Here is a 25,376-nt window from a genome sequence, read left to right as displayed (position 1 = left end):
TCATACCTCCCTTTCCAACCCTTCCTCTACCTCCTCCCCCACCACCCCACCACCACACCAACCCCCATACTCCCCACATCAAGAACCCCAAACACCATAAAATACCACCCATACCCGCCCGCCTCGACAAATGGCTGCAAAGTATAACCAACGCCAAAATTAACCGCACTCGAGCAAAACCGCCATCACTACAGTTGACCACCTCTCCACTCACGAACTTGCCCAAAACAATCCATCGCAAACGACGTCGCCACGCCCGCGGCCCCGACTTGCTGCGCAATCATGCCGCCCAGTCCGACCGCGACGACGGGCCACGGAAATACGAAGGCGGCGCCCCACCCGTAGAGGAGGTAGCCGGAGCCGCCGTACAGGAAGCAGGAGAGGAGCGGCGAGAGACGCCGAGAGACGCGTTTCGGGTTCTTTGGTGCCGGCGTCAAGGCGCGCGCGCGAGGTGCAGGACGAGGGTGTCGGAGAGGGGTCAGCTGGTCATGTAGCCGATGACGGCGCCGAGGAGGGCGGACAGGGAGAGCAGGGCGGTTGATGTTGTGCTCCAGTGGTGGGTCGGCGCGGTCATGATTTCGGAGACTGCAACGCGTTAACGAGATCCATACACACGCATGTATCCGCGGAATCGCAGAAACGCAATTGAATAAGGATAAGGGGTAGATAGGCAAGGTAGGAGCGACAACAGAACACAACTCACTCGCATTAAACGACACGATTCCCGCCGTGCACGCAATCGCGAAGATGAAACCTGGTTTCACGATGTTGGGGAAAGCGAAAGGGTAGAAGGGCAGCTTGAAGAAGTGCCAGTACGACGTGCAGTCTTCGCCGTAGTACGTCCACAGCTGCATTTCCTGCGAAAAGCTGCGGGCGGGGATGTCGGGTGCGGCGGCGCCGATTTCGATGTCGGAGATGGAGACGTCTGAGTGGCGCGTTTTTTTTTTGTTTTTTTTTTTTTTTTTTTTGGTGTCGAGGTAGTGGCATTTGGCCTCGTTGTTTCTATTGTTGTTGACGTGGGCAGAGTGCGTTCGTTGGTTTTGCCTGGGGTACGGTGGATAAGGCGGCTGCAGCGGCAGTCCCTTGACGGTTATTAAAGAGGAAACGCGGGAACGTTGTTTCCTCAAAGGTGAACAGCAGCAGGAGAAGCACGCTGCCGTTGATGATGGTCGAGATGTACTGCGCCCAGCGCCAGCCGAGCGCATCAGCACCGCTGCCGCCGGTGATGAGCCCAAGACTGGCCCCTCTCGCATCAGTCCCACACACACACACGACTCGAAGATTCAGGGGAAGGAGGACTTCGACTCACATGCGTCCCAACTGCTGCCCAAACAGATACACCGACAACGCGCGGCCCCGCTCGTGCACGACGAACATGTCAAACACACACACAGCTAAATGACGGCCTCATAAGCGCTCGTCCCAAAACCGCCCAAAACCATCGAAAACATCCACTGCGCCGTGCCGTGGGAGAAGCCCGTCCACAGCGCCGAAGCCAACGTTAGGATCGTTGTTAGAAGGAGGACGGGCCGCCGGCCGATCTTCATGCACGCCGGGATCCAGAAGATGTTGACGAGGCCGAGAAGCAGATAGTTGAGGGCGCTGCCGCCGTTCATGTTGGTCAGCGAGACGCCCGTGTCTTCTCTGACGGTTGTCCATGCGGCTGGTTTTCGTTAGGTTTGCTTTGTGTGAGGTGATGGTCTTCTTACCTCCGAGAATGCTTTCACCGTAGGAAAAGGAGCATGCGTATAGTGATAGCAGGAAGAGCTGGTAGTACTTCTTGTATTGGCTCCAGTTCTGACATTTCGTCAGTCATATATTCTCCGATGGAGTGATTTACGCACCAGAGGATCGCCCCCCGCAAGGCGTGGCTTGTGGCAGCAAGACACTGTCCGAAGTTCCTGCCACTGCATGCGAGACGTCGAGGATATGGCTCACTATCCATGAACATCAGCGATTGACACGCACAAAGCACAGATTCCATTACCGTCGACCAGGTATTCGGTGCCTGGCACGTCTTCGACAGCATGCCTCGGCGGCGCGGACATGGTCGAGTGGAATAACTTTTTGAAAGTCAGGTCCTTTGGGCACACAAGACCAGCCGGCCGCCAGAGCAGATGGTATTTATCTATTCTGCCGCTACCACCGCCACCGCAGCCGACGCGGTCACGTATCTGATTTGATGCAGATCCGTGGACAAGATTGACGACGAGGCCTTCGACAGATTGATGATAGAATGGGCGAAGGAAAGATGGAGTGAAGGTCCAAGCGGGTCTCCGCTGCAGGAGAGAGAGAGAGAGAGAGCCCCGCCGCCGCTTATCACATCTCAGCCGAGCCAACCCCTATCCACAACAACTCGGCTAGTAGTTCATCACTTTCAATTGATCCTCGTCACCCCTGCCACAAAAGTCAGAGACCAAGTTCTCACAAGTGGGATTTCTTCACGCCAGACTCATGTTGCGGCTGAAGGGGGCAACGAAGATTGCCCAGTCGTTCAGCTCAGATTCGCCGCTCGGCGACGTCGTTGGCGGCGGCGACTTTGCCGGCTTGATCTCGCGCTCTTGCCACACGGCCGTTATCACCGACCGCGTCTTGAGCGCGTTGGCTACGCTCGTCTTGGACATGTGGTCGAGCGCCTTGAGGATGAGCGGCCGCCCGTACACTGGCTGCTTGGTTCCTGGATCCGTCCAAATCTCGTCCTGCAATGGGTCCAGCTCGGCCGCCGTGATGAAGACGGGCCATGTCAATGCTGCCGTAATGTCCCGGTCGACGCAATAGGCCACGTGCTTGAGAATTTGCCGGACGTGATCGACTACAAGGGGCGTCGTTGGCGAGGCCCCATAGAGGGCGCAGTACAGATATACAACCGTCGCCAGACGCTTCATCTCGGCAGATCGCCACAACAGTTCGTCGCTAGGGTCGCGCATGGTCTGCACGAGGGTAGCCAGTCGCCTCTCCAGCTTCTCCGCCTCGATCGCAAACTTATCCTTGGACGCCGCTTCTGGATCCACGCGCTGCAGACGACAAAGATCGGTAATGGAAAATACAATCGAAATCAGTTCTGGGCTCCCGCCAAGCCAAGCATCAATCTCCTGATCATCCGACTTCCAGTAGTCGTGACCAAAGATGGGGACCTCGCCGCATGCTGTGCGCCCAATGACATCCTGGTATGCAAAGAAGCGTTCGGAGAAATGGAGAAGAGAGTCGGGAGTGGTTCCCGCGAGGAGTTTCTTTCGTGTGACAAACAAGTCCCGCGCACCTTTGAGATGTATCACCCACCGCTCGTCACACTTGTTGATGATTTCGTACATGCACAGCATCATCATGATTATCGGCACCTCTGGGTCCAGCGCGACCTTGGAGGGATCTTCCGACATCAAACGCTTTCTCAGGGTGTGCAGCACTTTTCCTTCTAGTTGCATGGCCACTGGCTTCCACGAGCGATTGGCTTTGGCGAGATGCCTTGCTGCCAGAGCCAGAACCGAGTCGAGTGCATTTGGAGAGGCAGAGAGGATGAATGGCACGACCAAGGATGCAAAAGGAGATTTGGACCGGACGCTGGGTGTCGTCAGAGGGCATAGCCGGTCGAGGTAGTAATTCAACAACGATGCAAGAGAACGATCTTCGAGCTGTGGAAATGCTTTAGGGGAGTAGAGAATCGAGTTCATGGGCGACATGAATGATCCGCGAGGGCTTGTTACGCATGGAAGAGAAAAGAGTTGGCCATGTGTTTCGAATCCCGAAGCGGACGAACATGAGGATCCGGGACTATCCGGCATCGTGATGAGAGCGCCATAGTGGCCAGACAACGCGCTCAGCTCTTCCTGCTCGGCCAAGGAATCTTCAAACCCATCGACGGTGCTGTTTACAAAATGGTAGGGCTGGATCTGGGGCAGAGGGAGCCACCGTAGAGCCGTCGGGTCAGCGCTCGGTGGTTCATCTGAGGAACTCCCGTTCTTGTTCCAAACCTGTCCATGGTCAGATATGCTCTGTAAATCTCCTCCCGCTTGTCATACTCCGCATCTGCCAAACGCAAGCCCTCGGCTGGCGTACTCTTGCTCCCATTTTAAGGCGACGCCGCGCTGGCATTCTAGGTTCTTGGAGCGACAATTGGAGCACGTCGGCTTGCCTTCATCGCACCCTGTACAAGGCTCGTTAGTCGGGAGGATAAAAAAGCCAAGGCGTAGGACAGCGCAGCACGTACGAATCTTCCTCTTCCGGCATGTTAAGCAGCCGGAGCGCGAGCGGGACTTTGGAGGCTGGTTCCCATTGGTGGCCTTACGACGCGGCATCTGCTTTGGAACCGCAACGTATTGATTTCGTCGTGCAAATGGGCTGATTCTTGTCGGTAAAGAATGCGGCGGTTGCCGATATCTTTGTGTGATTGAGGCGTTGGGTGTCAGCGGAGAGGTGTGGAAGGTCCACGCGCAGCCTAACGCCATTTGCCCCGCATCGCCAGCGGCCCGTGCCCCGCCAACCCATGTGGAAACCCGACCATAAATGTCAGTCTACATAAGAGATGGCCACGAACTGGTTACGAGGGGCAAAAAGGCCTTTCTCCATGACCTCCCAGTTAGATCATTCTAGTTCCATCCTCATCGTAGGCTGTGGCACCTGGGGCAGCTCCACGGCGCTGCACTTGGCACGCCGCGGCTACCAAAATGTCACCGTCCTCGATCCATACCCTGTCCCATCGGCCATTTCCGCAGGTAACGACGTGAACAAGATTGTAGAGCAAGGTATGCCTTGACACTTTCGCAAGAATGTTTAAAGCCTGACCATCAAACGACAGGCTCCTTTTCAGGTCGCAACAACGACGAAGAACACGTCAACAATCAACTGCTGGACGACGCTACTGAGGCCTGGCGGAACGATGACGTTTTCAAATCGTTCTACCATGATACGGGATACATTATCGCTGGAACGAGGCCCGAGACGATCGAGTGGCTGCACGTCCGCGAGCAGCCCACCCCTGAAAATGGCTTTCGCGAATTAAACACTGCTGAAGAATTTCGAAAAACAATGCCCCAGGGGGTCTTGACTGGAGATTTCCCCGGCTGGAAAGGCTGGTACAAATCCACGGGTGCCGGCTGGGTCCATGCGAGGAAAGCTTTAGTGTCGGCAGCCATGGAAGCGCAGCGACTCGGTGTCAAGCTAGTCACTGGCAGTCCGCAGGGTCAAGTGACGAGCTTGATCGTTGAAAATGGCGACGTCAGGGGTGCGAAGACTGCTGATGGAGCAGAGTGGCGCGCCGATAGAACTGTTCTCTGCGCCGGGGCAAATGCTCCTCAGTTGCTCGACATGAAAGACCAGCTAAGGCCAACGGCGTGGACGCTGTCACACATCAAAATGACTGCGGAAGAGGCAAAGCTGTATCGCAATTTGCCGGTCCTGTTCAATTTAGAACGGTCAGTCTCTCCAGGGTTGGAAAAGCCCTCACTGACAAGAAGAAAGTGGCTTCTTCATGGAACCAGACGAGGACAACCACGAGCTGAAAATTTGCGACGAGCACCCAGGATACCTGAACATGGTCACCGATCCAGCAACAGGAAAGTCTTCGTCTGTCCCTTTTGCGAAGCATCAAATTCCCCTCGAAGCCGAACAGCGCGCGCGCCAATTTCTGCGTGAAGCGATGCCGCATCTCGCAGAGCGTCCCTTTAGCTTTGCGCGGATATGCTGGTGCGCAGACACGCCTAATCGCGCTTTTCTCATCACGCCGCACCCCGAGCACAAGAGCCTGATTCTCGGCGTTGGAGACAGCGGCCATGGCTTCATGCACATCCCCGTCATCGGCCGCTACATTTCTGACTGCATGGAGGGAAAGCTGGATGAACGGATGAAGAGGAGTTGGAGGTGGAGGCCGGAGACTGCGGAGAATAGGAATTGGAAGGACACCCTGCACAGGTTTGGTGGAGGTGACCAAGTGATGGATTTCCAAAATGTCAAAAACGATAGGTGGACGGCCATACGTCCAAGGCCTGCGGCTCTGTGAAGCAAGTTTCGGGTCGTATTGGCGTTGTGGCTCATCCGAGTATCATCTCACTTTTTGAGAATTTGGGAAACATCCGTCAACTGTAATGCCCGTGGTGGCTTTGCCCACTTCAGTCGTTCTTCTTCACTAATTTCCCGTGATGTCTTCATTCCGAAAGCCCCCTCTGACCCAAAGGATATCCACTGCAGCTTGCCGTCGGTTTTTACTGCCAGTGCAGCCAGCTCATTGTTCGGAAATGTCTGAGCTAGGGATTGGTTCCATCCGAATGACCAACACGTTCGTATCGCGTCTAAGCCATTGATGAATTGTTGGATCCCCTCTTGGTCGAAATCCAAACACTGCGTCTCGTCGCTGCGCAGCCCTGCATTTCGCACCTCGGATACGGCGATGCACATGATGGCCCGAGTGAAGATTTCGCGTTGCTCGGCTTCATGTTCTTTTTCCCAGCCCTCTTGGTCGTCAGAGAGCGATGATTCCAACTCCATCATGTCGGCTGCCATCCACGACGCGAGTCCTTCGAGTCTCGTTCAGTAAACCCACAAAAAGGCTTTAGCTCGCTCTATTCGAAGCGAAGTCTGCAGATCTGCCTCGGTTGGTTGGACTTTTTCGCCCGGTGCTAGTCTGCTTTGCCGCTCGCGGAGAACGGTCCTCGATGTCCTTTCCTTTCTCGCGACCGCAATTTCCAGGCCGGCTTCCGCTGCTTTGAAATCAATTATGCCACGGTTTTGGTCCACCCCAATGAGGTATCCCACTGGAACCCAAATTAATGAGCTCAAGCCCACGACAGCGCCTATGCGGGCGCTACGCGCAAGAAACTTGCGGCTCCTTCTATACACGTGGCGGTCAGCGCATCGACGGAAAAAGAAGACTTTGACCCTTCAAGCTGAATGGGACATACTGGAAGATGCGCGAATAACTCATATCTATCCCGAAGAGGTAGTTCCGTGAAGAAAGAGGCACACGTCGTGCAAGGAGTTGCTGGGCAAGCTTCGGCAGCGCCACAGTGCGCTTGGTGGACCAATCAGAGCAAAGCTTTCTCCACAGCACCCCTGGCGTTGACGTGGCGACGGGAAACAGTAAATACAAATGCAATTCGTGGCATAATTTCTTTTTGACAGACCCTTGTTGTGTTACAATGTCGAGGAAAGGGCTGACGGTGCCCATCTTGACTTTCAGTTGATTTCTCCTTTCACTCCACTTCCCACCTCGTCTCATTCTCACAGAAAGAGATCCACTTGATGTCGGAGCCATCTGCTTGCTTTATGAGACGAGTTGGTATCTCATCTGGCACGGACTTGAAGCCAAACGAGTAGCGAAATCGCACTCCAACCGCTTTTGCAACGAGCTCGTCAGAGGATACTCGGGCGAGGTCTTCTGTAAGCTCCTTCATGGAAATACTCCCCTTTCGTGCCGCTTTGGACGTATCGGCCACGAAGAGATTTGAAATGCCCATGTCAACGAGGTTGTTCACTTCCTGGATTTTCCTTGCGAAATCTGGGTGGTTCTCTCCGAGCAACGTTGCTTCCATGCCACGCATTAGCCCTGCGTGCAACAGGAAGGCTCCTGCTACTTGACCTTTCAGAACGAGAGAGTCCACGTGTAGAACTGAAGCCTGTTCTAATTTTTCGTCGTCGCCACAGCCAATTTCCTTGCGTCTTTGGGCAACCAAGTCGTCAAGATCTTTTGATGCTCTCCGAGATGCCTTGATGCCATCGATGGCGCCTTTGCTGAATGCAGAAGATGCGTTCTGTGGCTCTCGATCCATGTGATAATTTTTTGCTTTTTGAACCGTCTGACTGACCGGCACGACCGTGACCTCGTTGTGGTTCCCAATGTATATTCCCAGGGGGAGGAAAACGACCGCAGCGGTTACAAAGCCGCGCCGGCCCATTCTGCCACGCTATAAGCAGGCGCGGTAAAGCGGAAATGAACATGCGACCTACGGGTGGAGTAGAGGGAACTGCGATCCTCCGGGGTGAGGCATGTTGAATATCGAATGTCGTTGGACCGGAGAAGACGCTGGTGCGTGGTGTTTAAAAGTCGCGTTTTGGCGTCGCGGGCCGATCCTTTGCCGGGCACCCGCCTCTTCGGATTCACGTTTTCCGTTCATCAGCATTGTCCTTCCAATTACCATCACCACCAGGGCATTGCATGTACGTTTAGAAAGAGGTGATATTTTCGCATTTCGGCTCCCAAAATACGCACAGAAGCGGTTGGCAACATGAGCTTCCTTGCAGTCTTTCCCATCACAAAGTAGAGAGAATTGAAAGATTCACTCCCGCTCAGTCTCATTTGCCTGGGGTCTTTGCGCAGGACTAGATGACACGCGATATCCCCTCTCCATGAAGGACGCCCACTTCAAGTCTTCCTCTCGACCTGTAAAGCCGAGGCGGAACAATGGCTCATGATTATACATTCCCCGCGGTTGAGATGGATCCTTGAAAAGTTCGGGCAGCGTCTTGAAGCCAAAAAAGAGGCGAAGACGCACTTGATCCACCTCAGTCAACCATTCCGTGATGACTTGGGGATCGAGTTCACCGATAATACCCTGAGAATGCTCTTGCAGGAAGATTTGAAGGTCGCTGAGAAGGAGGTAAGCGACACCCTCGTGATGCAAGACGTGGATTTCGGCCAGTCGCTTTTGTTTGGTGTCCCCCTCGCCTCGGATTTGGCTTTCCAGCATCAGCAAATCTGCTGTCGTCAGTTTCGTCAACGCCTCCTGTCTGCTAACCACAAGCTCCATGCGTTGCTGTATTTGAACAATCTCAATGACCTCTTTCTTCTCGCCTTCATTTAGGTCTTCAAGACGCAAACTCGCCTCTCATCGCGAGATGACGGCAAACTTGTCTTGGAATACGTCTTCCACATCTTTCCACGCCTCCTGAAACATTTTGAATGAGTTGATGGAATCTCTGTCCATGTTGGCATATTTGTCTGAGTGGTGCGGTGGGCCGAGCTCTTTCAAGTACTTCTGATAGCCCTTCCGCTCCTTGTACGCCCCCCAGGAGTAGAATGCTCCAAGGCCGAGGCTCCCGAGGCCAATTCTTCAGCAATGTCAGCGGACGTGACGTTCAATAAGACGCATTACATACCGGCGGAACAGAGTGAGTCGAGAGCCTCCGTTCATTTTGAATTCAGTTTTGTTGTGGGATGAAGGTGCGCTGGCAGGCACGCGGGATTGAAAACTTTCGGTTTGCGTTACACGTCGATCGTTTACATCCATGTCCGGTCTGGTCTGCCCCACCGTGTGGCACAGCAGAAGCGTGGCTAAGCTTGGCAACACTTGCATCTCGCCAACTCATGTTTTTCATTACCCTGGTTCTGCTTAGAAAGTCCCATGACATTTGTCCGTTGCCCAAATGGCGTAGAGACAAAGGCTCGCTGTCCTTTTCCGCGAGGTCGGAGTCATCGCTGCGCAGCGACACTCTGGGGCATAGCGCCAACTTGGCGAATCAGAGTTCGATGACCCTGGTGCCCTTTAGCAACGGAAAAAGCAAATAATTCTCCATGGTGCACCTCTCACCGCCATCTCCAGGAATGAGGTTGCAAAAGCATTCTTCATTTTGATATTGAATTCGCCGTCCAAGATCATGGACAGACGACGTTCGTGGATCAAGGACTAGCAGTCGACGCATCATCCCCGCCCGAGTCGCTAGCATCGTCGTTTGCTTCTTCGTCAACCTGATCGCCTACACCAGCCTTTTTCGCCTTGTCCCTCTGCCTCTTCTTCAGCTTCTTGTCCCTGTTCCTCTTGGCCCGCTTTGCCCTCTCAGCCAGCTCTTTTTCTGCCTGAGCCTTTTCCTGTGCTTCCTTCGCCTCCGCCCTTGCCTTCAACTTGGTCCGGATGGCGATTCTGGCCTTCTTTCCCTTTCTCTTTTTCTTAGCAGCCGCCGGCTCCGTTGAGACACCCCCAGAAATGCCAAGAGCTTTCCTTGCCTTTTGGTCCAGAGAAATAGTTTGAACTTTCCACGGAAGCGCGCAGCCCGGCCATTTCTGCCGCGCCCATCGCGTCACCTGATCGCCAGTGACGGCAGCGGTTTCGAGCTGCCGCAACAGCTCCTCGCTAGGCACTTCGGCAAAGTAGTAAGAGTCGGGACGATTTGGCTTGACGAAGCCGCCCTCTGCATTTTCTAGATCTGGCGAGTTGATGCGAATTTTCTGCGCCGTTGGAGCGGCGTCGCCGCCGCCACTTTTGGTAGGCCCGGCGAAGAGGCGAAATTCCAGCTCTTCCTCCTCCGAGCCCTCGTCATTAGCGCCATGGGCCGGTTGGACAACGCCCTGGGGCTGCGCGTCGACCAGCTCGATGCGCGACTCTAGTTGCGCGCGAAAGAGATCTGTGAGGTCCGGGTCCGGCGATGAGCGGAGAGAAGACGCAGGCGAGTGAAGCTCATCGCGGCGAACGCTGGCACCATCATCGTGAGTCGAAAACCAGTCGCGCGGGTGGTCAGAGGCTTACCGCTTGGCTTCCGGCAGCTCAAACATGGCCGTTGTGATGTGGGTTGTGGGCGCGAAGTTAGATTAGAGTTTTGCGCGGAAGCGGTCCGTCGCGTTGATCCTCCGAGTGGGCACACTAGGCTCTGCGCCCGTGCACCACCCGGCGATGGACGATGGTCCCTGACGCTAACACTTTGCTCGGGGAATCGTAAAAAGGACGATTGGGCTTCACACACCATTTCAAACGGTTTTTGATATTCTAAAGAGAGTCACAGAGGCTCTGGACACACGGCGTTTGCAGAGCTTACATTTGTAAAACCCTTAGCATAAGCCGACGTTTTGGCAGTGGAGAGCATCCAGAGGGCGATGAACTACTCTACGACTAAATGCCGCAGAGCAAAAGATTGCGTTTTGAATATTTACAGAACAACAATTGCTTGCAATCGGGACTGATGTCAAAGCAAGATGGAGTGCTGTCGGCGAACCGGAGAAAAATCGTCGCCCGTCGAAAGGCTGCAGCACACGCGGTATTCCTCCCATTCACTTCGCTGTATTGTAGATGGCAGGTTGCCAAACTGGACCGCAAACGCGCTCATCTTGTCAGCAGGAGCTTTTGATCCGTCCACAACATCTGGTTGAGCAAGACAACACAAGATACCCAAGCTTGCGGCATCGCATCACACACCATCCACCAAATTGAGCAAACACCGTTTCGCCCGATCACCATCACCTTCAAGCGAGTCCAAAAAGCAGCAAACATGTCTAGATCATCGACGCCAACCACGTAAGCGTTTGCTCAAGCCAAACAGGCGCTCAAAGCTAACCACACCCAGGGCCTTCCACACCGGCACTTTCGACCGCATGATGGAGTACAACTTCATCAAAGACCTCATCCTCAGTCCGTCTCCCCTCTCGCCCTCCCCCTTCCACTTCCAATTCCACTTTCACCTCCAAGCCCAGACCACCTCCACACCGCACTAACACCCCCCCGCCAACCCCCAGACTCCGGCGCGGTTTACTACCGAAACTTCCTCGACCAAAAACTCGTCTTCAAGATCCACGACCCCGACCCCGACGATGACTGCGGCCTGCGTCAAACAAAATACGAAGCGATTCTGACGGGCCGCTTCCGCAATGATCGCGTTGTGGCCGACTGCTTTACCGTTCTGGAGCGCTCGTCCGCCGTCTGTATTAGTCGTCTCATAGCGCTGGACGAGCTGCTTGACGTTCTTGAGCTGAAGTTGCTTAGTCTGCCTGGGTTTTAGGTTGTGGTGGGGCGGCGGTGGTTCCTGATGGGAGGCTTAGGTGGCGAGATCATGGAGGTCTCGTTGATGGATGGAGGTTCTAGTGCTTGAATGCTCCTTGGCTCCGCGTGAGGGTTGAGATTGGAATGTCATGGGGACGCATGATTGCTTATTGACTTTTCCGATTGCAATTTTGGTCAGTGTAGACGGTGGTTTTGACAGGGAACTGGACTGTACTACTATGATTCATACCGAAAATGTTTCAAGAGCGCCGTTGAAAACTTTTCCCATTGACGCAAATTTGTCAGGGGTCATTTTCAATCGTAGAAATAGGTCTTCACGACAGCTCCTCATTGCGATAAAAAGAAGTGATATGTCCCTTTGCCGCAAGTGCCGTCGGTGCTCTGTTCCTGTAGGCTGATTGCTGAGAGATAAACAAACCATCTCGCCAGCAAGCTTGCTGCCACTAGATCGGCAATTACTTGCCTGTCAATCCAACATCGAATTCCCATCGTGAAGAAGCCAAGAAGATTAATGAGATAGACAAGCACGAGCGCGAAGAAACCACAAGCGTATAAGCGAGCCAGATGCCTCACAGCGGCTCGGCTCGACCACACCTCCACCTCCACCTCCCTCGCCACACACTACTCACAGGATGCAAGAGGTATCCCTAATCCACAGCTACCGCGAGCAAATCCTTGGCAAGTCTCCCTTCCTCGTCCCTTCCCACCACTATCCCCATCCACCTTACATCCCATCTAACAAACTCCCATCCCACAGAAGTCGCTGCAGTGCGGTACCCCGAATACACCCGCCGCCACGTCGTCATGTACCGAACGCACGACGCGCACGCCGTCACCGTCCGCCAGACCGCACTCGTCATGTATCAAGAGACGTACCACCACCGGCCGGCGCGCATCATTTATGCCCCACAGTCGCATCCGGAGGCCGGCGCTGCGTTGGAAATTCTGCTGTTTGAGGTGTCGAGGGATTTGGAGGCGTATTTGAGGGCGTTTGTTGAGGGGGCGCGGAGGGTGGGTGGGGAGTGAGTGAGTGAAGGGGTTGGATGGGGTGGGGTGGTTGTGGTTGTGGATGTGGTTGTAGGGAGATTTAGGATTTGGTGCGGAGTGTTGTGTTTGTCGGTTGCTCTGTGATGTATGAGAGAGCCTGTGACGGCGAACTGGGAGAGTGATGGTGTGTGACTCCGGAGCCTCCTGGTAACGTCGTCAATGCAGTCATTTCCCGTCGTCCGTCTGCCCAGTGCTGACATTTTCGTCGTGACCACACGTCCCTCAACGCGTCCACCCATCTCTCCCGTCATCATCAACCCAACAACCCACGCTCTTTCCAACACATCTCAAGCCCACAACCATGATCCGCATGGATGGCGACCGCGTACGTCTCCAGTCCCTCGCTCGATCCCACCCGACATCAAAACAAAGCTTACCAAGACTTCATCAGAACTGGTGGACCCATCGGGCCAACAGTCCCAACCAGCATCTTGAGCGCTTCGAAGATATGACGCTGGTATACGCCGACTTGAACCGCCAAATGCACCGGCCGCTCACGCACACGGCGCTCGGCGATGTTGTGATCGACGTGCGCGTCTGGCAGAATCCGGACTATTACGCGGATTTCGTAAGATTTGGCTTCCGCCTTCTTCTCCCCTTCCCTCCCCTCCCCTCCACTCCCGTCCACGACCACCGCGTTATCACACAAAGCTAACGTCAGTGGTAGCCCGCCTTCGTCGACCTCTTCATCGGTCTCGGGCTCTCAGCAAACGACGACGACAACGACGCCGCCGCATTCCAAGCCGTCGACATCCGCGGCTGCTACCAACAGACGTACCGCCGCTCTGGCGAGCTCATGTTTGCCATATCGTACCACATCTACGGCGTCGTGTATGGCGCGTCGCCTGCCAATGCCGCCGCGTACGTGCTGCTGCCCGTCGAGTTGGACGGCGAGAATTTGCGGCCTTGTTGCGTCTGTGATCGCTGGGTGGACGGAGTGCTGGATCGTATGACGTGGGGAAAGGCGGCGGCGGTGCGCAGGTTTGCTTGATTGATTGGAGGGTTGTGGAAGGGTGGGAGTAATGGAAGAATGGGAGTAACGGGGCAATGGGAGGGATGGGGACGATGCAATGACCTTTGCGATGAAAGTTGTGGTGGCGCTCGAATTCACCCACTCGCTCTTATTGAGCAAAAATGTATCTTCGCAACGCAGTTGAGTCTCCAACAGGACCAATCGAAGCGTCCAAGGCCTCAAACGTAAGCGAGAAGACATCGAGCAAGTTGTACCCAATCTCCTTAGAACAAACCAAAGACCGTCTCAACAGCCTTTCCAAAAGTCGGAACGAGACAAAACAATAAAATAGCACGCACAAAGTCAACTTCTCCCAAAAATTTTTAAGCTCACCCACCCTACTAAAGAACCGCGTCAGCGCCGCCATCAACGAGCTGTCAGAATGCATCTGACACGGCGCCGGGCGGGGCCGGTCGACCGACCGACCGACCCACCAAGGAACGAAACGGAGATCAAATTACGCTTTCGGGCAAAGGGGGCCACAGCCGAACGTCTCGGCAGCTAGGGTAGGGGGGGCGCCCCGCCATCTGGTCCGAGGGCTGGCTGCTCGGTGGCTTTCTGAATGGTTCGGGGCTATGTTCTCTGTGGCTATGGTCTGATTTTATCGTGGTTCGGCGGAAGCAGTGGTAACGGGCGTTTAGATGGGATGGGTGTGCAGTAGTGGTGGAGAAATTGGCTTTGGAGGGATGGGACTGCCGGTGTTCGCTGAGGAGAGAGGCTAGTGGCGACACGGCTGACCGCGCCGTATGGATACAGTTGTAGCCTCACACGACCGATGGTCTCTGAAAAGAAGGGGAAAGAAAACAACAGCTTTGGCATACAAGATGACGGTGAGGAAGCGAAGATGTTATCGATGGAGCCAACAAGGACTAAATTTTCAACAGGGGCAACAGTCACGTGGAGACCCTACGACCACCATCCACAAAAAGCTTATATCGACATCACAAACCCCAGACTCTCATCCTTCACCTCATCTTGACGTATTCCAGCAAAAACATTGAAGAGATTTAAACAGCCTCGTTTCATTTCACGTGAGCCGCGCGTGCCCGTCGCTTCCTGCAAGTTTCCTTCCCCGCCAAAACTGCAGCCATGGCAACGCAAGATTGCAACACCATTGCTTCTACTCCATGCAGCCCAGTGCGGCTGCCATGAACCGTATCTCGACGTCATGCCGTGAGGAGCCTCGACGTCGTCGTCCATCGCGATAGCTTTGCGCAGTAACCGGCAGCGACCGGAAGAAGTCGACAGCGAGAACCTGCATTGCCGTTCGTCGATGTCGACTGCGCAACCCCACTTTTTGATTCTCTCACCCACGAACATCCGAACTGTGCAATCTCGCCGTCGTCGCGTCGCTGGGCTGGCGTCATCCTGTTCTCGTGGCCCCCAGGAAAAATAGGAAGATAAAACAATCACTGTCCATTATTTCCAAGCCCTCTCCTTACACCTGGCTTTGGCGCTCTAACGACGACGACATCTCCCGCCACCATCATTAATACGACTGGACACTGCCACGATGCCGCGCCTGCGCCATCTGGGCAGCAAAGTGCTGACCGAACTCGGCATCCGCACCATCCTGGCCTGTCCGCGCGACGTTTACATCATCTACACGACGCGCTTCCTGCGCATGGCAGCGTACGGGGGCGTGGCACTGATCCTGGCCCTCTTCTTCGAACGCCTATCGTTCCCAGACGCGCGCATCGGCCTATTCATGACGCTGACGCTGCTGGGCGACGTGGGCATCAGCCTGCTGCTCACGCTCGTGGCCGACGCGCTGGGCCGCCGCCGCACGCTGCTGCTCGGCAGCGTCTGCATGTCGCTGGCCGGCATCTTCTTCTCCGTCTCGAGCAACTACTGGATTTTACTCGTCGGCGCCGTCATCGGTGTCATCAGCGTGTCGGGCAATGAGATTGGCCCCTTTCGCGCCGTCGAGGAGAGCACCCTTGCCCAGCTCGTCCCCCCCGACGCCCGCGCCGACGTCTTCGTGTGGTACGTTGTCGTTGGCACGCTGGGCACGGCGTTGGGCTCGTCCGGCTGTGGCTTTTTTGTCGAGCATATCAAGAGCTTTAGTGGTTGGAACGAGCTCTCGGCTTTCCGCGCCGTATTTAATTTGTATGGCGTTGTTGGTTTGCTCAAGGGCGCGCTGACGCTGCTGCTGAGCGCACAGTGCGAGGTCGATGCCGTCAAGACGGCGCAAGCGGAGGAGGGCGAGGAGGATGAGCACGAGGGCTTTCTCATGCAAGACCGCGGCGGCGACAACAACAACAACAACAACAACAACAACAACAACAACAACAACAACGACACCAACGACGACGACGCTCGTCTCCGTAGTCCTCCTCCAGCACAACCACAACCAACCACCCCCACCCCCAAAAAACGCATCAACCCCATCACCACCCTCTCCCCCAACACGCGCAGCACCCTCCTCAAACTCTGCGCCCTCTTCCTCCTCGACTCCCTCGCCAGCGGCATGGTCCCCTTCAGTCTCATAAACTTCTACCTCGACCGCAAATTCCACACGCGCAAATCCATCCTCGGAACCATCGCCAGCAGCGCCTGGTTCGCCAGCAGCGTCGGCAACGCGCTCGCCTCGCCCCTCTCCCGCCGCATCGGCCTCATCCGCACAATGGCCTTCACGCACCTCCCCTCGGCCTTCTTCCTCGCCCTCTTCCCCGCCCCGCACAGCCTGCGCGTCTCCGCTGCCGTTCTCGTCGCCCGCGCCTTGCTCGCGAGCATGGATCAAGCGCCGCGGTCGGCATTTCTGAGCGCCGTCGTGCTGCCCGCCGAGCGCACGGCCGTCATGGGCATTGTCAATGTGGTGAAGACGCTGGCGCAAAGTGCTGGACCCAGTTTTACGGGGCTGCTGGCCGGGGACCGCAGGTTTTGGGTTGCGTTTGTGGTCGCGGGCGCTTTGAAAGCGGTTTATGATGTCGGTTTGTTGGTTTTCTTTGTGAGGACTAGGTTGGAGGGGGATGCTGGACGCGGGATGGGCGGCGGGGGCGGCGGTGGGTATGGTGGGCGTGCAAGGCAAGATGACAGTGACAGCGATGACGACGACGACAGTCTAGCCAGTCTAGTCGAAGCGCCCGAGTTTGCGGCAGGCGAGATATCTTCCGATGATGAGGACGAGTTTGTCGGTAAGAAAGGGGGGAGCGATAGATCGGCGGCGGTAAAGGGGGGTGCGAGGGACGAGGAGGTGGCCGGAGAGAGCAGAGAGCGCGCGCAGTCGTAGCGGTAGGTGGGAGTGAGTGAGTGAGTGAGTGAGTGAGTGAGTGTGTTATTTTCCCTTCTCTTCGTTCTGTTCCTCTGTCATTTTGTTGGTGATGTTGGTTGTGTTCAATTCAGCCCTCGTTCAGCGGGTTTGTGGATAGAGAGGTTTATTGAGATTCGAGATACCAACCAATCCATCCATGACCGATCATGGATTCGTTTTTCTATACCATTTAAGACGTTTACAACTGCGACGCTCTAAGTAACTTTTGCCTAATCAACACTGCGAAGAAATCTACAGCTAGCACATGGGACATGATGAATACGTACAGTACATACAAGAGTGATTCAGCTTCCCATCTCTTCCTACCTGTATCCACCTCTACATCTCCATCTCCACATCTTAATCCACCCATCATCCCATCTTCTCATCATTGCTCTAGATACAAACAAGCGACCCGACCACACGGCCAAACCCACACGGACAAACCTTGCGCTCATACTTCTAGCCCACCGTCTCACACTCCTCCTCTTGCACAGCAGCACCAGCACTATCGCCACGCCCGTCACGCCGACAGCCCATGTCAGAAAAGGCAACGGCAAGCGTCAAAGCTCATCATGGACATCATCCTTATCCGCCCACTTCGCCTTCTTAACCTCGGGCATGGCCGCAATCTTGGCAACCAAGCTAGTCCACCCGGTGAAATGCTGCGTGCGCTGGCCTTTGCCAGTGTCGGGGTCGTACTGCTCCCACGCAAAGCCCGTCTCCTGCCAGCTATCGAAAACGGTGTCGACGAGGTTGCGGCGGAGGTCGTTGTACAGGGCGGCGGCGCGGTCGTGGTGAGCGCTGCTCTTGTTGGTCGCCGTGTCGTACAGCGCGGCGACGGCGAGGTAGTTGATGTTGAGCCAGACGGGGGAACGCCAGTAGTTTTCGTCGGTGCCGTACAGTTCGTCGCGGCGCGACAGCGAGCGCAGGCCGTGGTCGCTCCACAGCTCGTCCGGGTCCGAAACGAGGTCCAGCACGTGGCCCAGCTTGTCGTCCGACGAGACGAGGCCCAGCAACCAGGGGAACAGGCTGATGTAGCCCTTGTGGCAGACGAGCGTGCTCTCCTCGTACGCGTCGACCGTCGCGTCGCAGTACGTCTTGTGCAGGTCTGACCAGTGCAGGGCATCGATGTTGCGCACGATAGCTTCGTGGTATTTGCTGTACTCTTCGACGTCGTCGTCTTCGCCGAGGAAGCCGGCAATGTCGCGGATCGACCGCGTCATCATGCCGATCCAGCTGATCAGGTCGACGTGCAGCTCGCCTGGGTGCGGCGGCTGCGCCCGCGGGTAGTCGTCCAGGCCAGACGTGAGGATGTGGCGTGGAGTGCGGCCGCGCCAGCGGTAGCCTTCCTTGGACGAAAATGCTTCGCGGTCGTACGACTTGATGTCGCCCTGCTGCGTCTTGCGGAACCAAAAGTAGTGCTTCTTAAGAAGCGGGTACAGGTCCTTCAGGTACTGTACCGCAGCCGCGTGGTTTTGGAGGTAGAGCGACCCGGCCTGGCCAGCAACAGTCTCTTGGTCGGTAGACAGCACTTCCGACTTGAGCTTCTCGGTAAAGGCACTGAGAATGAAGAAGAGGGTAGGCGGGTTGGCGTAGTGCGGGTACTGGACCTGGAACTCGGCCGGCACCTTGCTGCGGGCTTCGGCACCAAGAATCTTCTCGCGAGCAATCCAACCATCTTCGTCCATCAAGTTGAACCACGACTTGATAATTTGGAGCCTTGGACAATCAGCAACGACAAGACACTCCGAGGGGCAATACTTACGTCAAATCAATGTCCCAGTCCACAATTGGCAACAGATGGAAGCCCTCGTCCCACAGGAATCCTCTGGGAAAGAATGGCCTCGAGGGAATACTCGTAAACAGCTCATACGGGCCCTCGAGCTTCGGCTCATTGCGCGCACGCGCCTCGGCAGCCTGCTCCCAGAAGCCCTCATCCTCTTCCTCGTACGCAGGGTCGTAAGAGCGGTCAACGACCTCGTCGCCGTAAAAGTAGCCAATGCCGCCGACCAAGTTGGAGAAGAGCGACTTGGAAAACTCCTCATAATGCTCATCATCAAAGGGCGCTTGGGGCTTCAGGACCTCGTCGTAACGCTCAGAAAAGTCATTTGTAATGGCCTCGATCTCCTTGGTGAGAACCTCCGAAGTGACCTCTTTCGGTGCCGAGGCAGACGAGTAGATAACATCAAACTCAAACGGGCCCTCGAAGACCTTTTGGACGAGGTGCAGCGAGCCCATTCCAGGCTTGTTGATGATGGTGTAAATTTGCTCGGGCGGCGGCATATGGTCCTGACCGTACTCCTGAATGACAGCCTCTACATTGTCCTTGAGGTGGGCAAAGAGGACGTTCTTGACCTGCCAAATGGCCTGCTCGGGCACCTGGAAGCTGTGCACAAACGTGTGGTCCAGCGGCTTCTTCTGGTACTCGGGGTGCTCCTCGGCCGGGTGCTCGCCCTTGCCCTTTGTCACCTTGAGCACAAACTTGCCCAGCTCCGGCGACTGGCCCAAGAAATTGACGTCGCCCTGGTAGCCCAGCTCCTCGTCGTTGTCGTCCTTGACTGCAACTTGGCCCAGCCCTTCGAGGCTCGCGTACGAGATGATGGTCGTCTTGAGGTTTTCTGGCGCGTCCGGCCGCGGCGTTCCCTTGACTCTGACAGCCCAGCTGCCGCCGTGCGAGCCCCCGGGGATTTTGACAAATTCCGTCGTAATGTCAATCTGGTTGCCGGCGTCGTGAATGGTCTGGCGACCGCCGCGGCGGGGATCGTATGCGTCCCAGCCGTAGCCGGCCATGCCCTCGTGCTGCTCGCATGTGTGGCGAAAGTCTGATCATCGACCCGTCAGCATTGTTGTCTCCCAAAACCTCCGCTCGGAGCTCCGTACTGTGTTGCACCGAAGTATAGTCCTCGACCTTGGCCCAGAGCAACCCCACGGCCAAGCTCTTGGGAATGCGGGGCCGGACGCCAAAGTAGAGATTCGGCTTGTAAGGGCCCCATAGCAAGCTTGCGTTGGTGGCTCTCTCGATTTCCTTTACGGTCGCGGAGGTGTCGGCGCTCGCAGCTACCAGCGGGGTCGTATATAGGGCGAGCGCGGCGAGGATGCAGGCTAGTAAGACCATTGGCGAGCGCGCGGAGCTTGAATACAAGCCCGACGGCGCTCGTAAGGGTGTCATGATTGAATTGGTGGAGTGGTGAGCTCCGGTCGGTGGTGATGCAGCTCCAGCTCGAAAGCTTCAAAGTAGCAGACGTGGCGCTCGGCGCGACCGGCCACCACTTTGGCCAGACAGCTTACGTCACAGCCGGAGCTCAAGAAGACGAAGCCACCGCATATTCAAGATGGAAATAGCTCTTTCATCGCTTGGAAATGCTGTTCAGTTGGTATCTCAGTAGGGAGGCTTTCTTTTTCAGCCTCATTTTGTAACATACAATAGGCGACTTTTTGTCCCAAGTTTGCCAGCTCCGACGCCAAAGCCTGTGCCTGTAAACACCCTTGCAACAAGATTCTCCTGTCCATTGATCTCGGACTAATCCATGCCTCAACTCCATAGCCACGCCTTACCGGCTGGGACTGAGTGGCCTGTTAAATCCTCCAGTCCGGTTCATGTACTGTCTGTATTTCGTGACCTTCTCCTTCTTGACCGCATAATTGTACTCGTTGCCGGGCACCTTTTGCTCGTGCGTCGACCGGAACTTGCTGAATCCCATGACTCTGTGCATCTCTGCCTCCTCGGGATCGACGTCTTCCCTGTCCACGTCCATGGACTCGCCGTTGGTGTTGCCATTGGCCTGGGGCGGTTGGTACTCCTTTTCCCACGGCCGCGCGCTGGGCTGTGTCACGCCGCCGGCAAATGGGAGTGAGCCTGCGCCCTTGCGAGGCCGGCCAGCTCCGCCCCTTTCAGCGGCAGGGCCGCGAGGCCCGCGCGGGGGGCTTCGTCTTCGGTCGCGGGAGTCGAGAGGGCGTGGTGAGCGGGACCTATCGCGGTCGTCTGTTCCTGTCAGCAACAATCGCGATCCAAAGATGTCTGGAATACCTCGTCTCCGCCTGTCGCGGCTGTCGCTTCTGTCCCCTCGCTTGTCCCCAACCCGCCTGTCGTCGTGCCGGTCTCTTGATCGGGACCGAAACCTGCCGCCATCCTTTCTTCCACCGTCTCTAGGCCCACGGGATGGTGGAGGTCTGCTCCTGTCGTCATTGTCCCACATAGACGCAGAGTCGGGTCTGCGCGAGCGCCTGAATCCTGGGTCGACCATGTTGGCGTCTGCTCTCGGAGCTAGCCTCTGAATGTGGAAGAAAGCCTTGAACAACAGGTGATAGCTTCGGCGGCGGGGCTTTTAAGGTCGGTCCAAAACGTGTGGACTTGGGCTTGGACCACCACGTCCAGAATATCGGCAGGGTAGAGACGCAGACCGTCGAATAGAAAGTTTTGGCGCGACAGCGAAGGAGCCTGGGAGAGTCCGTAGGAGATAATGGTGCGGGGGGGGAGAAGCGAGCGACAACGTCCTTGGGACTAGCCAGCAAATGAAGCTTTCAGCCTAGCGATGTCGAAGCTGCAGAGTCTGAAGGCGGCGGCGGTGAATCGCTCGTGCGCGGTTGAAGTTGAGCAATAGATCTCTCTCTGCAGCGCTCGACGGCGAGGAGGCCGAGCAAAGTGGGAAAGGCTAGTTCGCGCCCCTATGAGGAGTGAAGAGGAGCCGGCGGTAGGGGAGAAACGCGTCGGGCGACGTCGTGGTTGGCGGTGGTGGATGAGTTGGATGGCGCGGGCAGCGGAGGTGTTGGCGGGTGCAAGCAAAAAGCTGGCGTTGTGGGTCCGTGCGAGCCTTGCGTACACATAGTCAACTCTCTACCCTCAGCAACACACATACGATGTGCTATGCGTCTTTTGAAGCCATTTCCTGCATATACAAGGATTGGCTCTGAGAGGGTTCATGTCAGTCAGGGCAATTTGCAGAACTAGAATTTGGCAGGCAAATCTGACTGAAGAAGGCAACACAAGCCATGGTAAAAGCAACCAGCCACCAGCTTCACGGCGCCATTCCTCATATCTCATCCTCTTCCTCATCAAAATCATCCTCCTCTCCCATATCGTACAAGATCCTTCCGCCCTCGCCCGGTCCCTCCCCACTCTGCGCATCAAAGTACGGCAACACAACGCCCTCCCTATCCCTGCGCTGCTTCTCAGTCAACCCCAAGTTAAAAGTGGTATCAAACTCATCACCCTCCAGCGCCGTCTCTCCTACATCCGGCACATGACGATAAAGCGGATGGTCATCCAGCAGCAAGACCTGCGCCGTCTGCGCCGTCTTCAGCTCCTTGCCGGTCACGGCTCCGCCTCGCGGCGGCTCGGGCAGGAAAAACCACTCGTGCACGCCTCGCCCGCTCTTGCGCCGGTACTCCATCTCGAGCACGACGCCGCGGCGCAGATGCTCAGCGCTGCCACTGCGCTCGTCGGCAGCGGCGCCCGCGTTACGCCCGAGTCCGCCGACGACGCCTTCGACTTCCTCGCTGAGCCCGAAGACTGGGCTTGCCTGGCTCTTGTCGCGCGCTGCTTTCTCAGAAAGCACGTGGTGCAGGGAGTGCGGGCGCAGGATGGTGGTGACGAGGTACTTGAGCAGCGTGAGGGGGTGCGGGACGTAGGGGTCGTGTGGAAACGACAGCGGCACGTCGGCGTGGTAGGTGGCTAGGAGGGAAATGTTGGGGCCTAGGAAAGAAGACAAGTATTCTGGCAAATTGGAGCTGGTGCTGGGGTGGTCGCAGAGAGAATTCAGGTTGTCGAAGACGAGAAGGACCTCTGAGAAAATGTCACCACGAGATTCTTCAAGGCGAGAAATAGATAGACAGAAAGCATGTGCAAAGACTTGAAAACGACGCGAAAGAATAGACCTACTCTGCTTCCCCTTGGCCTCGGCCACTATCTTGAGCAATTCGCGCTGCATCACCGCCGGCGTCTGCTTGGTGCCGTGGACGAGCACATCGACGCCCCGAGGCTTCTTCAGCGTCTCAAAGCTCACCAGCACAATCTTGATTTTGCCAGCCTGTGCACACGAACCCAAACAAATCAGCATCTATTTCCCTTTGCTCTTATCAAGACAAAGTGTCTGGGGCACTCGCACATTTGCCCGCCTCACACACTCCCGCACCACGCCTTTGCCGCTTTTCTCTAGCGTGTCGATGATGAGCGTAAAGGGCGACATGTTGTCCCGGCAGCTCAGCAGTTTGGACATGAGCAGCAGGTTGTGCACTCGTCTATGTTCTGCCTGCTTTGATAAAGCCATTTTTATCTCGTGGATGGTGATTTGGGTATATTGTCGGATGGTTGTTTGGTCTGCGTTGCCGGCGAGCTTGACGGGAAGCTGAGCGGAATGCGCACGGCCCTTGCTCGGTGAAATCCCGGGATGCCACCATCTGCGTTGATGTGCCAGAAGAGGATGGGAAACAGTGAATTGGTTGTTCTAATCCCGCTGATTTGGCAGATTATATAGGTAAACTCAGCATGGAATGGTCGTTCAAGGCCTCTATCTACTTTTGAATTTTTCCCCCGAGCCTTGAACTTCCAACCCTTCAACTCCCATAAGTGCCACCACCCCAGGTAATTTTCTTTTCTCAGTCCATTGCTTCAAAGGAAGACCCAGTGTCCCAGAGGCATCATTTGTGCCCCCGTACGCCGTTTCCAGTTTTGGTCATTTGAACCGTAACTCCACGCCGTGTACTCCATTAGCTAACTCCTGCCTGTCATTTGAATCCCCACCTCTCACTTGGACTTTGGCTTCTCCGTCTTTTTTGCCCAGTAAATCTCACGGCGCTCCCAGAGACTACCAAAGTCGTTCTGGTTCCTGATGCAGCGATACTCCTTCCACGCGTTGTTGTTGCGGTACGAGCTTATTCTGCCGTCCTCCTTGATCATGGCATCGCCAAGTTGCTGGGGTCCGCTGAGAGGCTCCGTGACAATATCATCTCCGGCATTGGGTGAGCTGAACTTGGCGGTGCCAGGTGGGAAACGGAAAACCAGCCTGTGGTCATCTGTAATGGAGACGACCTGTGGCACAATCAGTAACCTGAAGCAAGTTGCGTCGAGGTATGAGTACTCACCGTGGCTTCCTTTTCTACAACAACACTGTCCTTGGCTCGACCAAACGTCCGTTTGTACAGCCAGACGTCGCCAACCTGGACGGTCCCTTCGCGGACGAGCTCCTCCAGCTTGATCTTGCTCGATTCTCCAGCCAGAACATCGTGCTGCAGCTTCTGCTTCTGCCCCCAAAAAGACTCCATCTCCTGGATCTTCCACTCGTCAAAGTCTCCACGGGCCCGCATCTCCATTGCAATCTGGCCATCGCGCTGCCAGTCGGGGTCCAGTCGTCCTTCGCGCAGGTCCTCGCCAAACATGGCAATGTCGGAAAGCAGGGCTGAGTTGCTGGCAAGCATTTGCTGGGGGATGTTGGGAAGAGAGTCACCTTCAGTGCCTTGGGAGTCGATGGTGGGACCGTTGGGAAGCAGGCTAATTAGCTGCGACTGTTGCTCCTTGCTCAGCGACTCCCACGCGCGGGGGTCCTTCAAAATGGCCTGTGCAGGTGAGACTCTTGGGCGGTCGTGCACTGGATTTGAAGACTTACCGTAACATTCACCTTCCCCAGCCTTGACCTGGAGTCTTGAAGCAGGTAGTCTGGCGTCCATGTGAGGCCGCCGCGCTTCGGCTTCTCACCGTCGTTTGCCGCCTTCTTGCTCTTGGCGGGCGCAGCAGCCTCAAATTCGGCATCACTGCCTGACTCATTGTAGTTTGTGGGTGCTTTTCGCTGGCGGCGGGACCGAGAGGCCTTGGTATCGGTTGCCTTTTCCATCTCCATTGGGGGTGTCTCACGCTGCGCAATGTTTTTGGGTGATTCAGCTTCACTAGAGATGTCAGGGCGGCCTTCAGCTGAAGAATGTGTTTTGTCGTTGGTTGTCTTGCGTTTTGTTCTTGGGGGGCGAGGAGGACTAGATTTGAGGTGCTCCTCAAGTTTCGCGGGCGCCTTCCGCTTCCGCGCCGGACGTTCCTGAGACTTCATGTGTTCGTCGACATCGCTCACGTTGGATTTGACACTTGCTTGGTCCACTTGCTCGTCGAGCTCAACTGGAGCTGCCTGGCTTCCGGAAGAAGACTTGTGGTCACCGCCTTCTTGTGCACCATTGTTACCTTGTTCGATAGGCCCGACTGTGTCCACAACGTCACTAGGCGTCTGCGAAGGCGTGTCTCTTTTTCCAGACGCAAACGCCGGGTCAGGTCCGACAGATTTTTTTGCTGCCGTCGTGTCGGTGCTCTGGACTGGACCCCCGTGCTTATATGCCGCGACGAATCCTTCATTATCAAGGTCTTCAAAGTCGTCAGGAACAGCCGACAATG

General features: G+C 55.9%; 12 protein-coding genes across 12 annotated transcripts; 2 read left to right on the top strand and 10 right to left on the bottom strand.

Moving 5' to 3' along the window:
* Window positions 1-69: 69 nt before the first annotated feature.
* Window positions 70-1,521, bottom strand: IWZ02DRAFT_169943 (uncharacterized protein). The gene is made up of 2 exons (XM_066762187.1): window positions 704-1,521; window positions 70-585 (listed from the first exon to the last, which is right to left on the bottom strand). Exons 1-2 carry the CDS (start codon window positions 1,251-1,253, stop codon window positions 479-481), a joined length of 657 nt encoding a protein of 218 aa, XP_066624982.1. The 5' UTR covers window positions 1,254-1,521; the 3' UTR covers window positions 70-478.
* IWZ02DRAFT_487983 (uncharacterized protein) lies at window positions 1,395-2,048 on the bottom strand (the record flags this gene model as incomplete). The annotated part of the gene is made up of 4 exons (XM_066769416.1): window positions 1,395-1,663; window positions 1,710-1,797; window positions 1,888-1,937; window positions 1,988-2,048. 4 exons carry the CDS (start codon window positions 2,046-2,048, stop codon window positions 1,395-1,397), a joined length of 468 nt encoding a protein of 155 aa, XP_066624981.1.
* A 393-nt stretch (window positions 2,049-2,441) lies between these two features.
* IWZ02DRAFT_487982 (C6 zinc finger domain protein) lies at window positions 2,442-4,292 on the bottom strand (the record flags this gene model as incomplete). The annotated part of the gene is made up of 3 exons (XM_066769415.1): window positions 2,442-3,968; window positions 4,017-4,141; window positions 4,205-4,292. The coding sequence occupies 3 exons, from the start codon at window positions 4,290-4,292 to the stop codon at window positions 2,442-2,444; spliced, it is 1,740 nt and encodes a 579-aa protein (XP_066624980.1).
* Window positions 4,293-4,403: 111 nt separating this feature from the next.
* Window positions 4,404-6,132, top strand: IWZ02DRAFT_443673 (fructosyl amine:oxygen oxidoreductase-like protein). The gene is made up of 3 exons (XM_066767045.1): window positions 4,404-4,739; window positions 4,793-5,408; window positions 5,455-6,132. Exons 1-3 carry the CDS (start codon window positions 4,520-4,522, stop codon window positions 5,990-5,992), a joined length of 1,374 nt encoding a protein of 457 aa, XP_066624979.1. The 5' UTR covers window positions 4,404-4,519; the 3' UTR covers window positions 5,993-6,132.
* An 860-nt stretch (window positions 6,133-6,992) lies between these two features.
* On the bottom strand, window positions 6,993-8,012 carry IWZ02DRAFT_479615 (uncharacterized protein). The gene is made up of 2 exons (XM_066769095.1): window positions 7,936-8,012; window positions 6,993-7,884 (listed from the first exon to the last, which is right to left on the bottom strand). The coding sequence occupies exons 1-2, from the start codon at window positions 7,974-7,976 to the stop codon at window positions 7,182-7,184; spliced, it is 744 nt and encodes a 247-aa protein (XP_066624978.1). The 5' UTR covers window positions 7,977-8,012; the 3' UTR covers window positions 6,993-7,181.
* A 252-nt stretch (window positions 8,013-8,264) lies between these two features.
* On the bottom strand, window positions 8,265-9,281 carry IWZ02DRAFT_430544 (uncharacterized protein; the record flags this gene model as incomplete). The annotated part of the gene is made up of 3 exons (XM_066766081.1): window positions 8,265-8,810; window positions 8,850-9,036; window positions 9,085-9,281. 3 exons carry the CDS (start codon window positions 9,279-9,281, stop codon window positions 8,265-8,267), a joined length of 930 nt encoding a protein of 309 aa, XP_066624977.1.
* A 323-nt stretch (window positions 9,282-9,604) lies between these two features.
* On the bottom strand, window positions 9,605-10,474 carry IWZ02DRAFT_467907 (uncharacterized protein; the record flags this gene model as incomplete). Its single annotated transcript, XM_066768594.1, has 4 exons — window positions 9,605-9,928; window positions 9,956-9,985; window positions 10,007-10,394; window positions 10,449-10,474. 4 exons carry the CDS (start codon window positions 10,472-10,474, stop codon window positions 9,605-9,607), a joined length of 768 nt encoding a protein of 255 aa, XP_066624976.1.
* A 4,830-nt stretch (window positions 10,475-15,304) lies between these two features.
* Window positions 15,305-17,018, top strand: IWZ02DRAFT_396893 (major facilitator superfamily domain-containing protein). The gene is made up of 2 exons (XM_066765593.1): window positions 15,305-15,922; window positions 15,977-17,018. The coding sequence occupies exons 1-2, from the start codon at window positions 15,377-15,379 to the stop codon at window positions 16,982-16,984; spliced, it is 1,554 nt and encodes a 517-aa protein (XP_066624975.1). The 5' UTR covers window positions 15,305-15,376; the 3' UTR covers window positions 16,985-17,018.
* Window positions 17,019-17,568: 550 nt separating this feature from the next.
* IWZ02DRAFT_372096 (glycoside hydrolase) lies at window positions 17,569-20,123 on the bottom strand (the record flags this gene model as incomplete). The annotated part of the gene is made up of 3 exons (XM_066764607.1): window positions 17,569-18,727; window positions 18,774-19,830; window positions 19,889-20,123. The coding sequence occupies 3 exons, from the start codon at window positions 20,121-20,123 to the stop codon at window positions 17,569-17,571; spliced, it is 2,451 nt and encodes an 816-aa protein (XP_066624974.1).
* A 226-nt stretch (window positions 20,124-20,349) lies between these two features.
* Window positions 20,350-21,462, bottom strand: IWZ02DRAFT_169818 (uncharacterized protein). The gene is made up of 2 exons (XM_066762186.1): window positions 21,036-21,462; window positions 20,350-20,990 (listed from the first exon to the last, which is right to left on the bottom strand). The coding sequence occupies exons 1-2, from the start codon at window positions 21,250-21,252 to the stop codon at window positions 20,560-20,562; spliced, it is 648 nt and encodes a 215-aa protein (XP_066624973.1). The 5' UTR covers window positions 21,253-21,462; the 3' UTR covers window positions 20,350-20,559.
* Window positions 21,463-21,854: 392 nt separating this feature from the next.
* Window positions 21,855-23,329, bottom strand: IWZ02DRAFT_443660 (Elongator complex protein 5). Its single transcript, XM_066767044.1, has 4 exons — window positions 23,113-23,329; window positions 22,887-23,034; window positions 21,987-22,790; window positions 21,855-21,930 (listed from the first exon to the last, which is right to left on the bottom strand). The coding sequence occupies exons 1-3, from the start codon at window positions 23,272-23,274 to the stop codon at window positions 22,039-22,041; spliced, it is 1,062 nt and encodes a 353-aa protein (XP_066624972.1). The 5' UTR covers window positions 23,275-23,329; the 3' UTR covers window positions 21,855-21,930; window positions 21,987-22,038.
* Window positions 23,330-23,424: 95 nt separating this feature from the next.
* On the bottom strand, window positions 23,425-24,825 carry IWZ02DRAFT_169811 (Asx homology domain-containing protein). Its single transcript, XM_066762185.1, has 2 exons — window positions 24,089-24,825; window positions 23,425-24,035 (listed from the first exon to the last, which is right to left on the bottom strand). The coding sequence occupies exons 1-2, from the start codon at window positions 24,668-24,670 to the stop codon at window positions 23,751-23,753; spliced, it is 867 nt and encodes a 288-aa protein (XP_066624971.1). The 5' UTR covers window positions 24,671-24,825; the 3' UTR covers window positions 23,425-23,750.
* Between the last annotated feature and the right edge of the window lie 551 nt (window positions 24,826-25,376).

This window comes from Phyllosticta citriasiana (genome assembly GCF_038021145.1).
Source record: "Phyllosticta citriasiana strain CBS 120426 chromosome Unknown IWZ02scaffold_3, whole genome shotgun sequence".
NCBI lineage: Eukaryota > Fungi > Ascomycota > Dothideomycetes > Botryosphaeriales > Phyllostictaceae > Phyllosticta > Phyllosticta citriasiana.
Note: the sequence above shows the minus strand (reverse complement) of the source record. Positions and strands in the feature narration are given on the sequence as shown.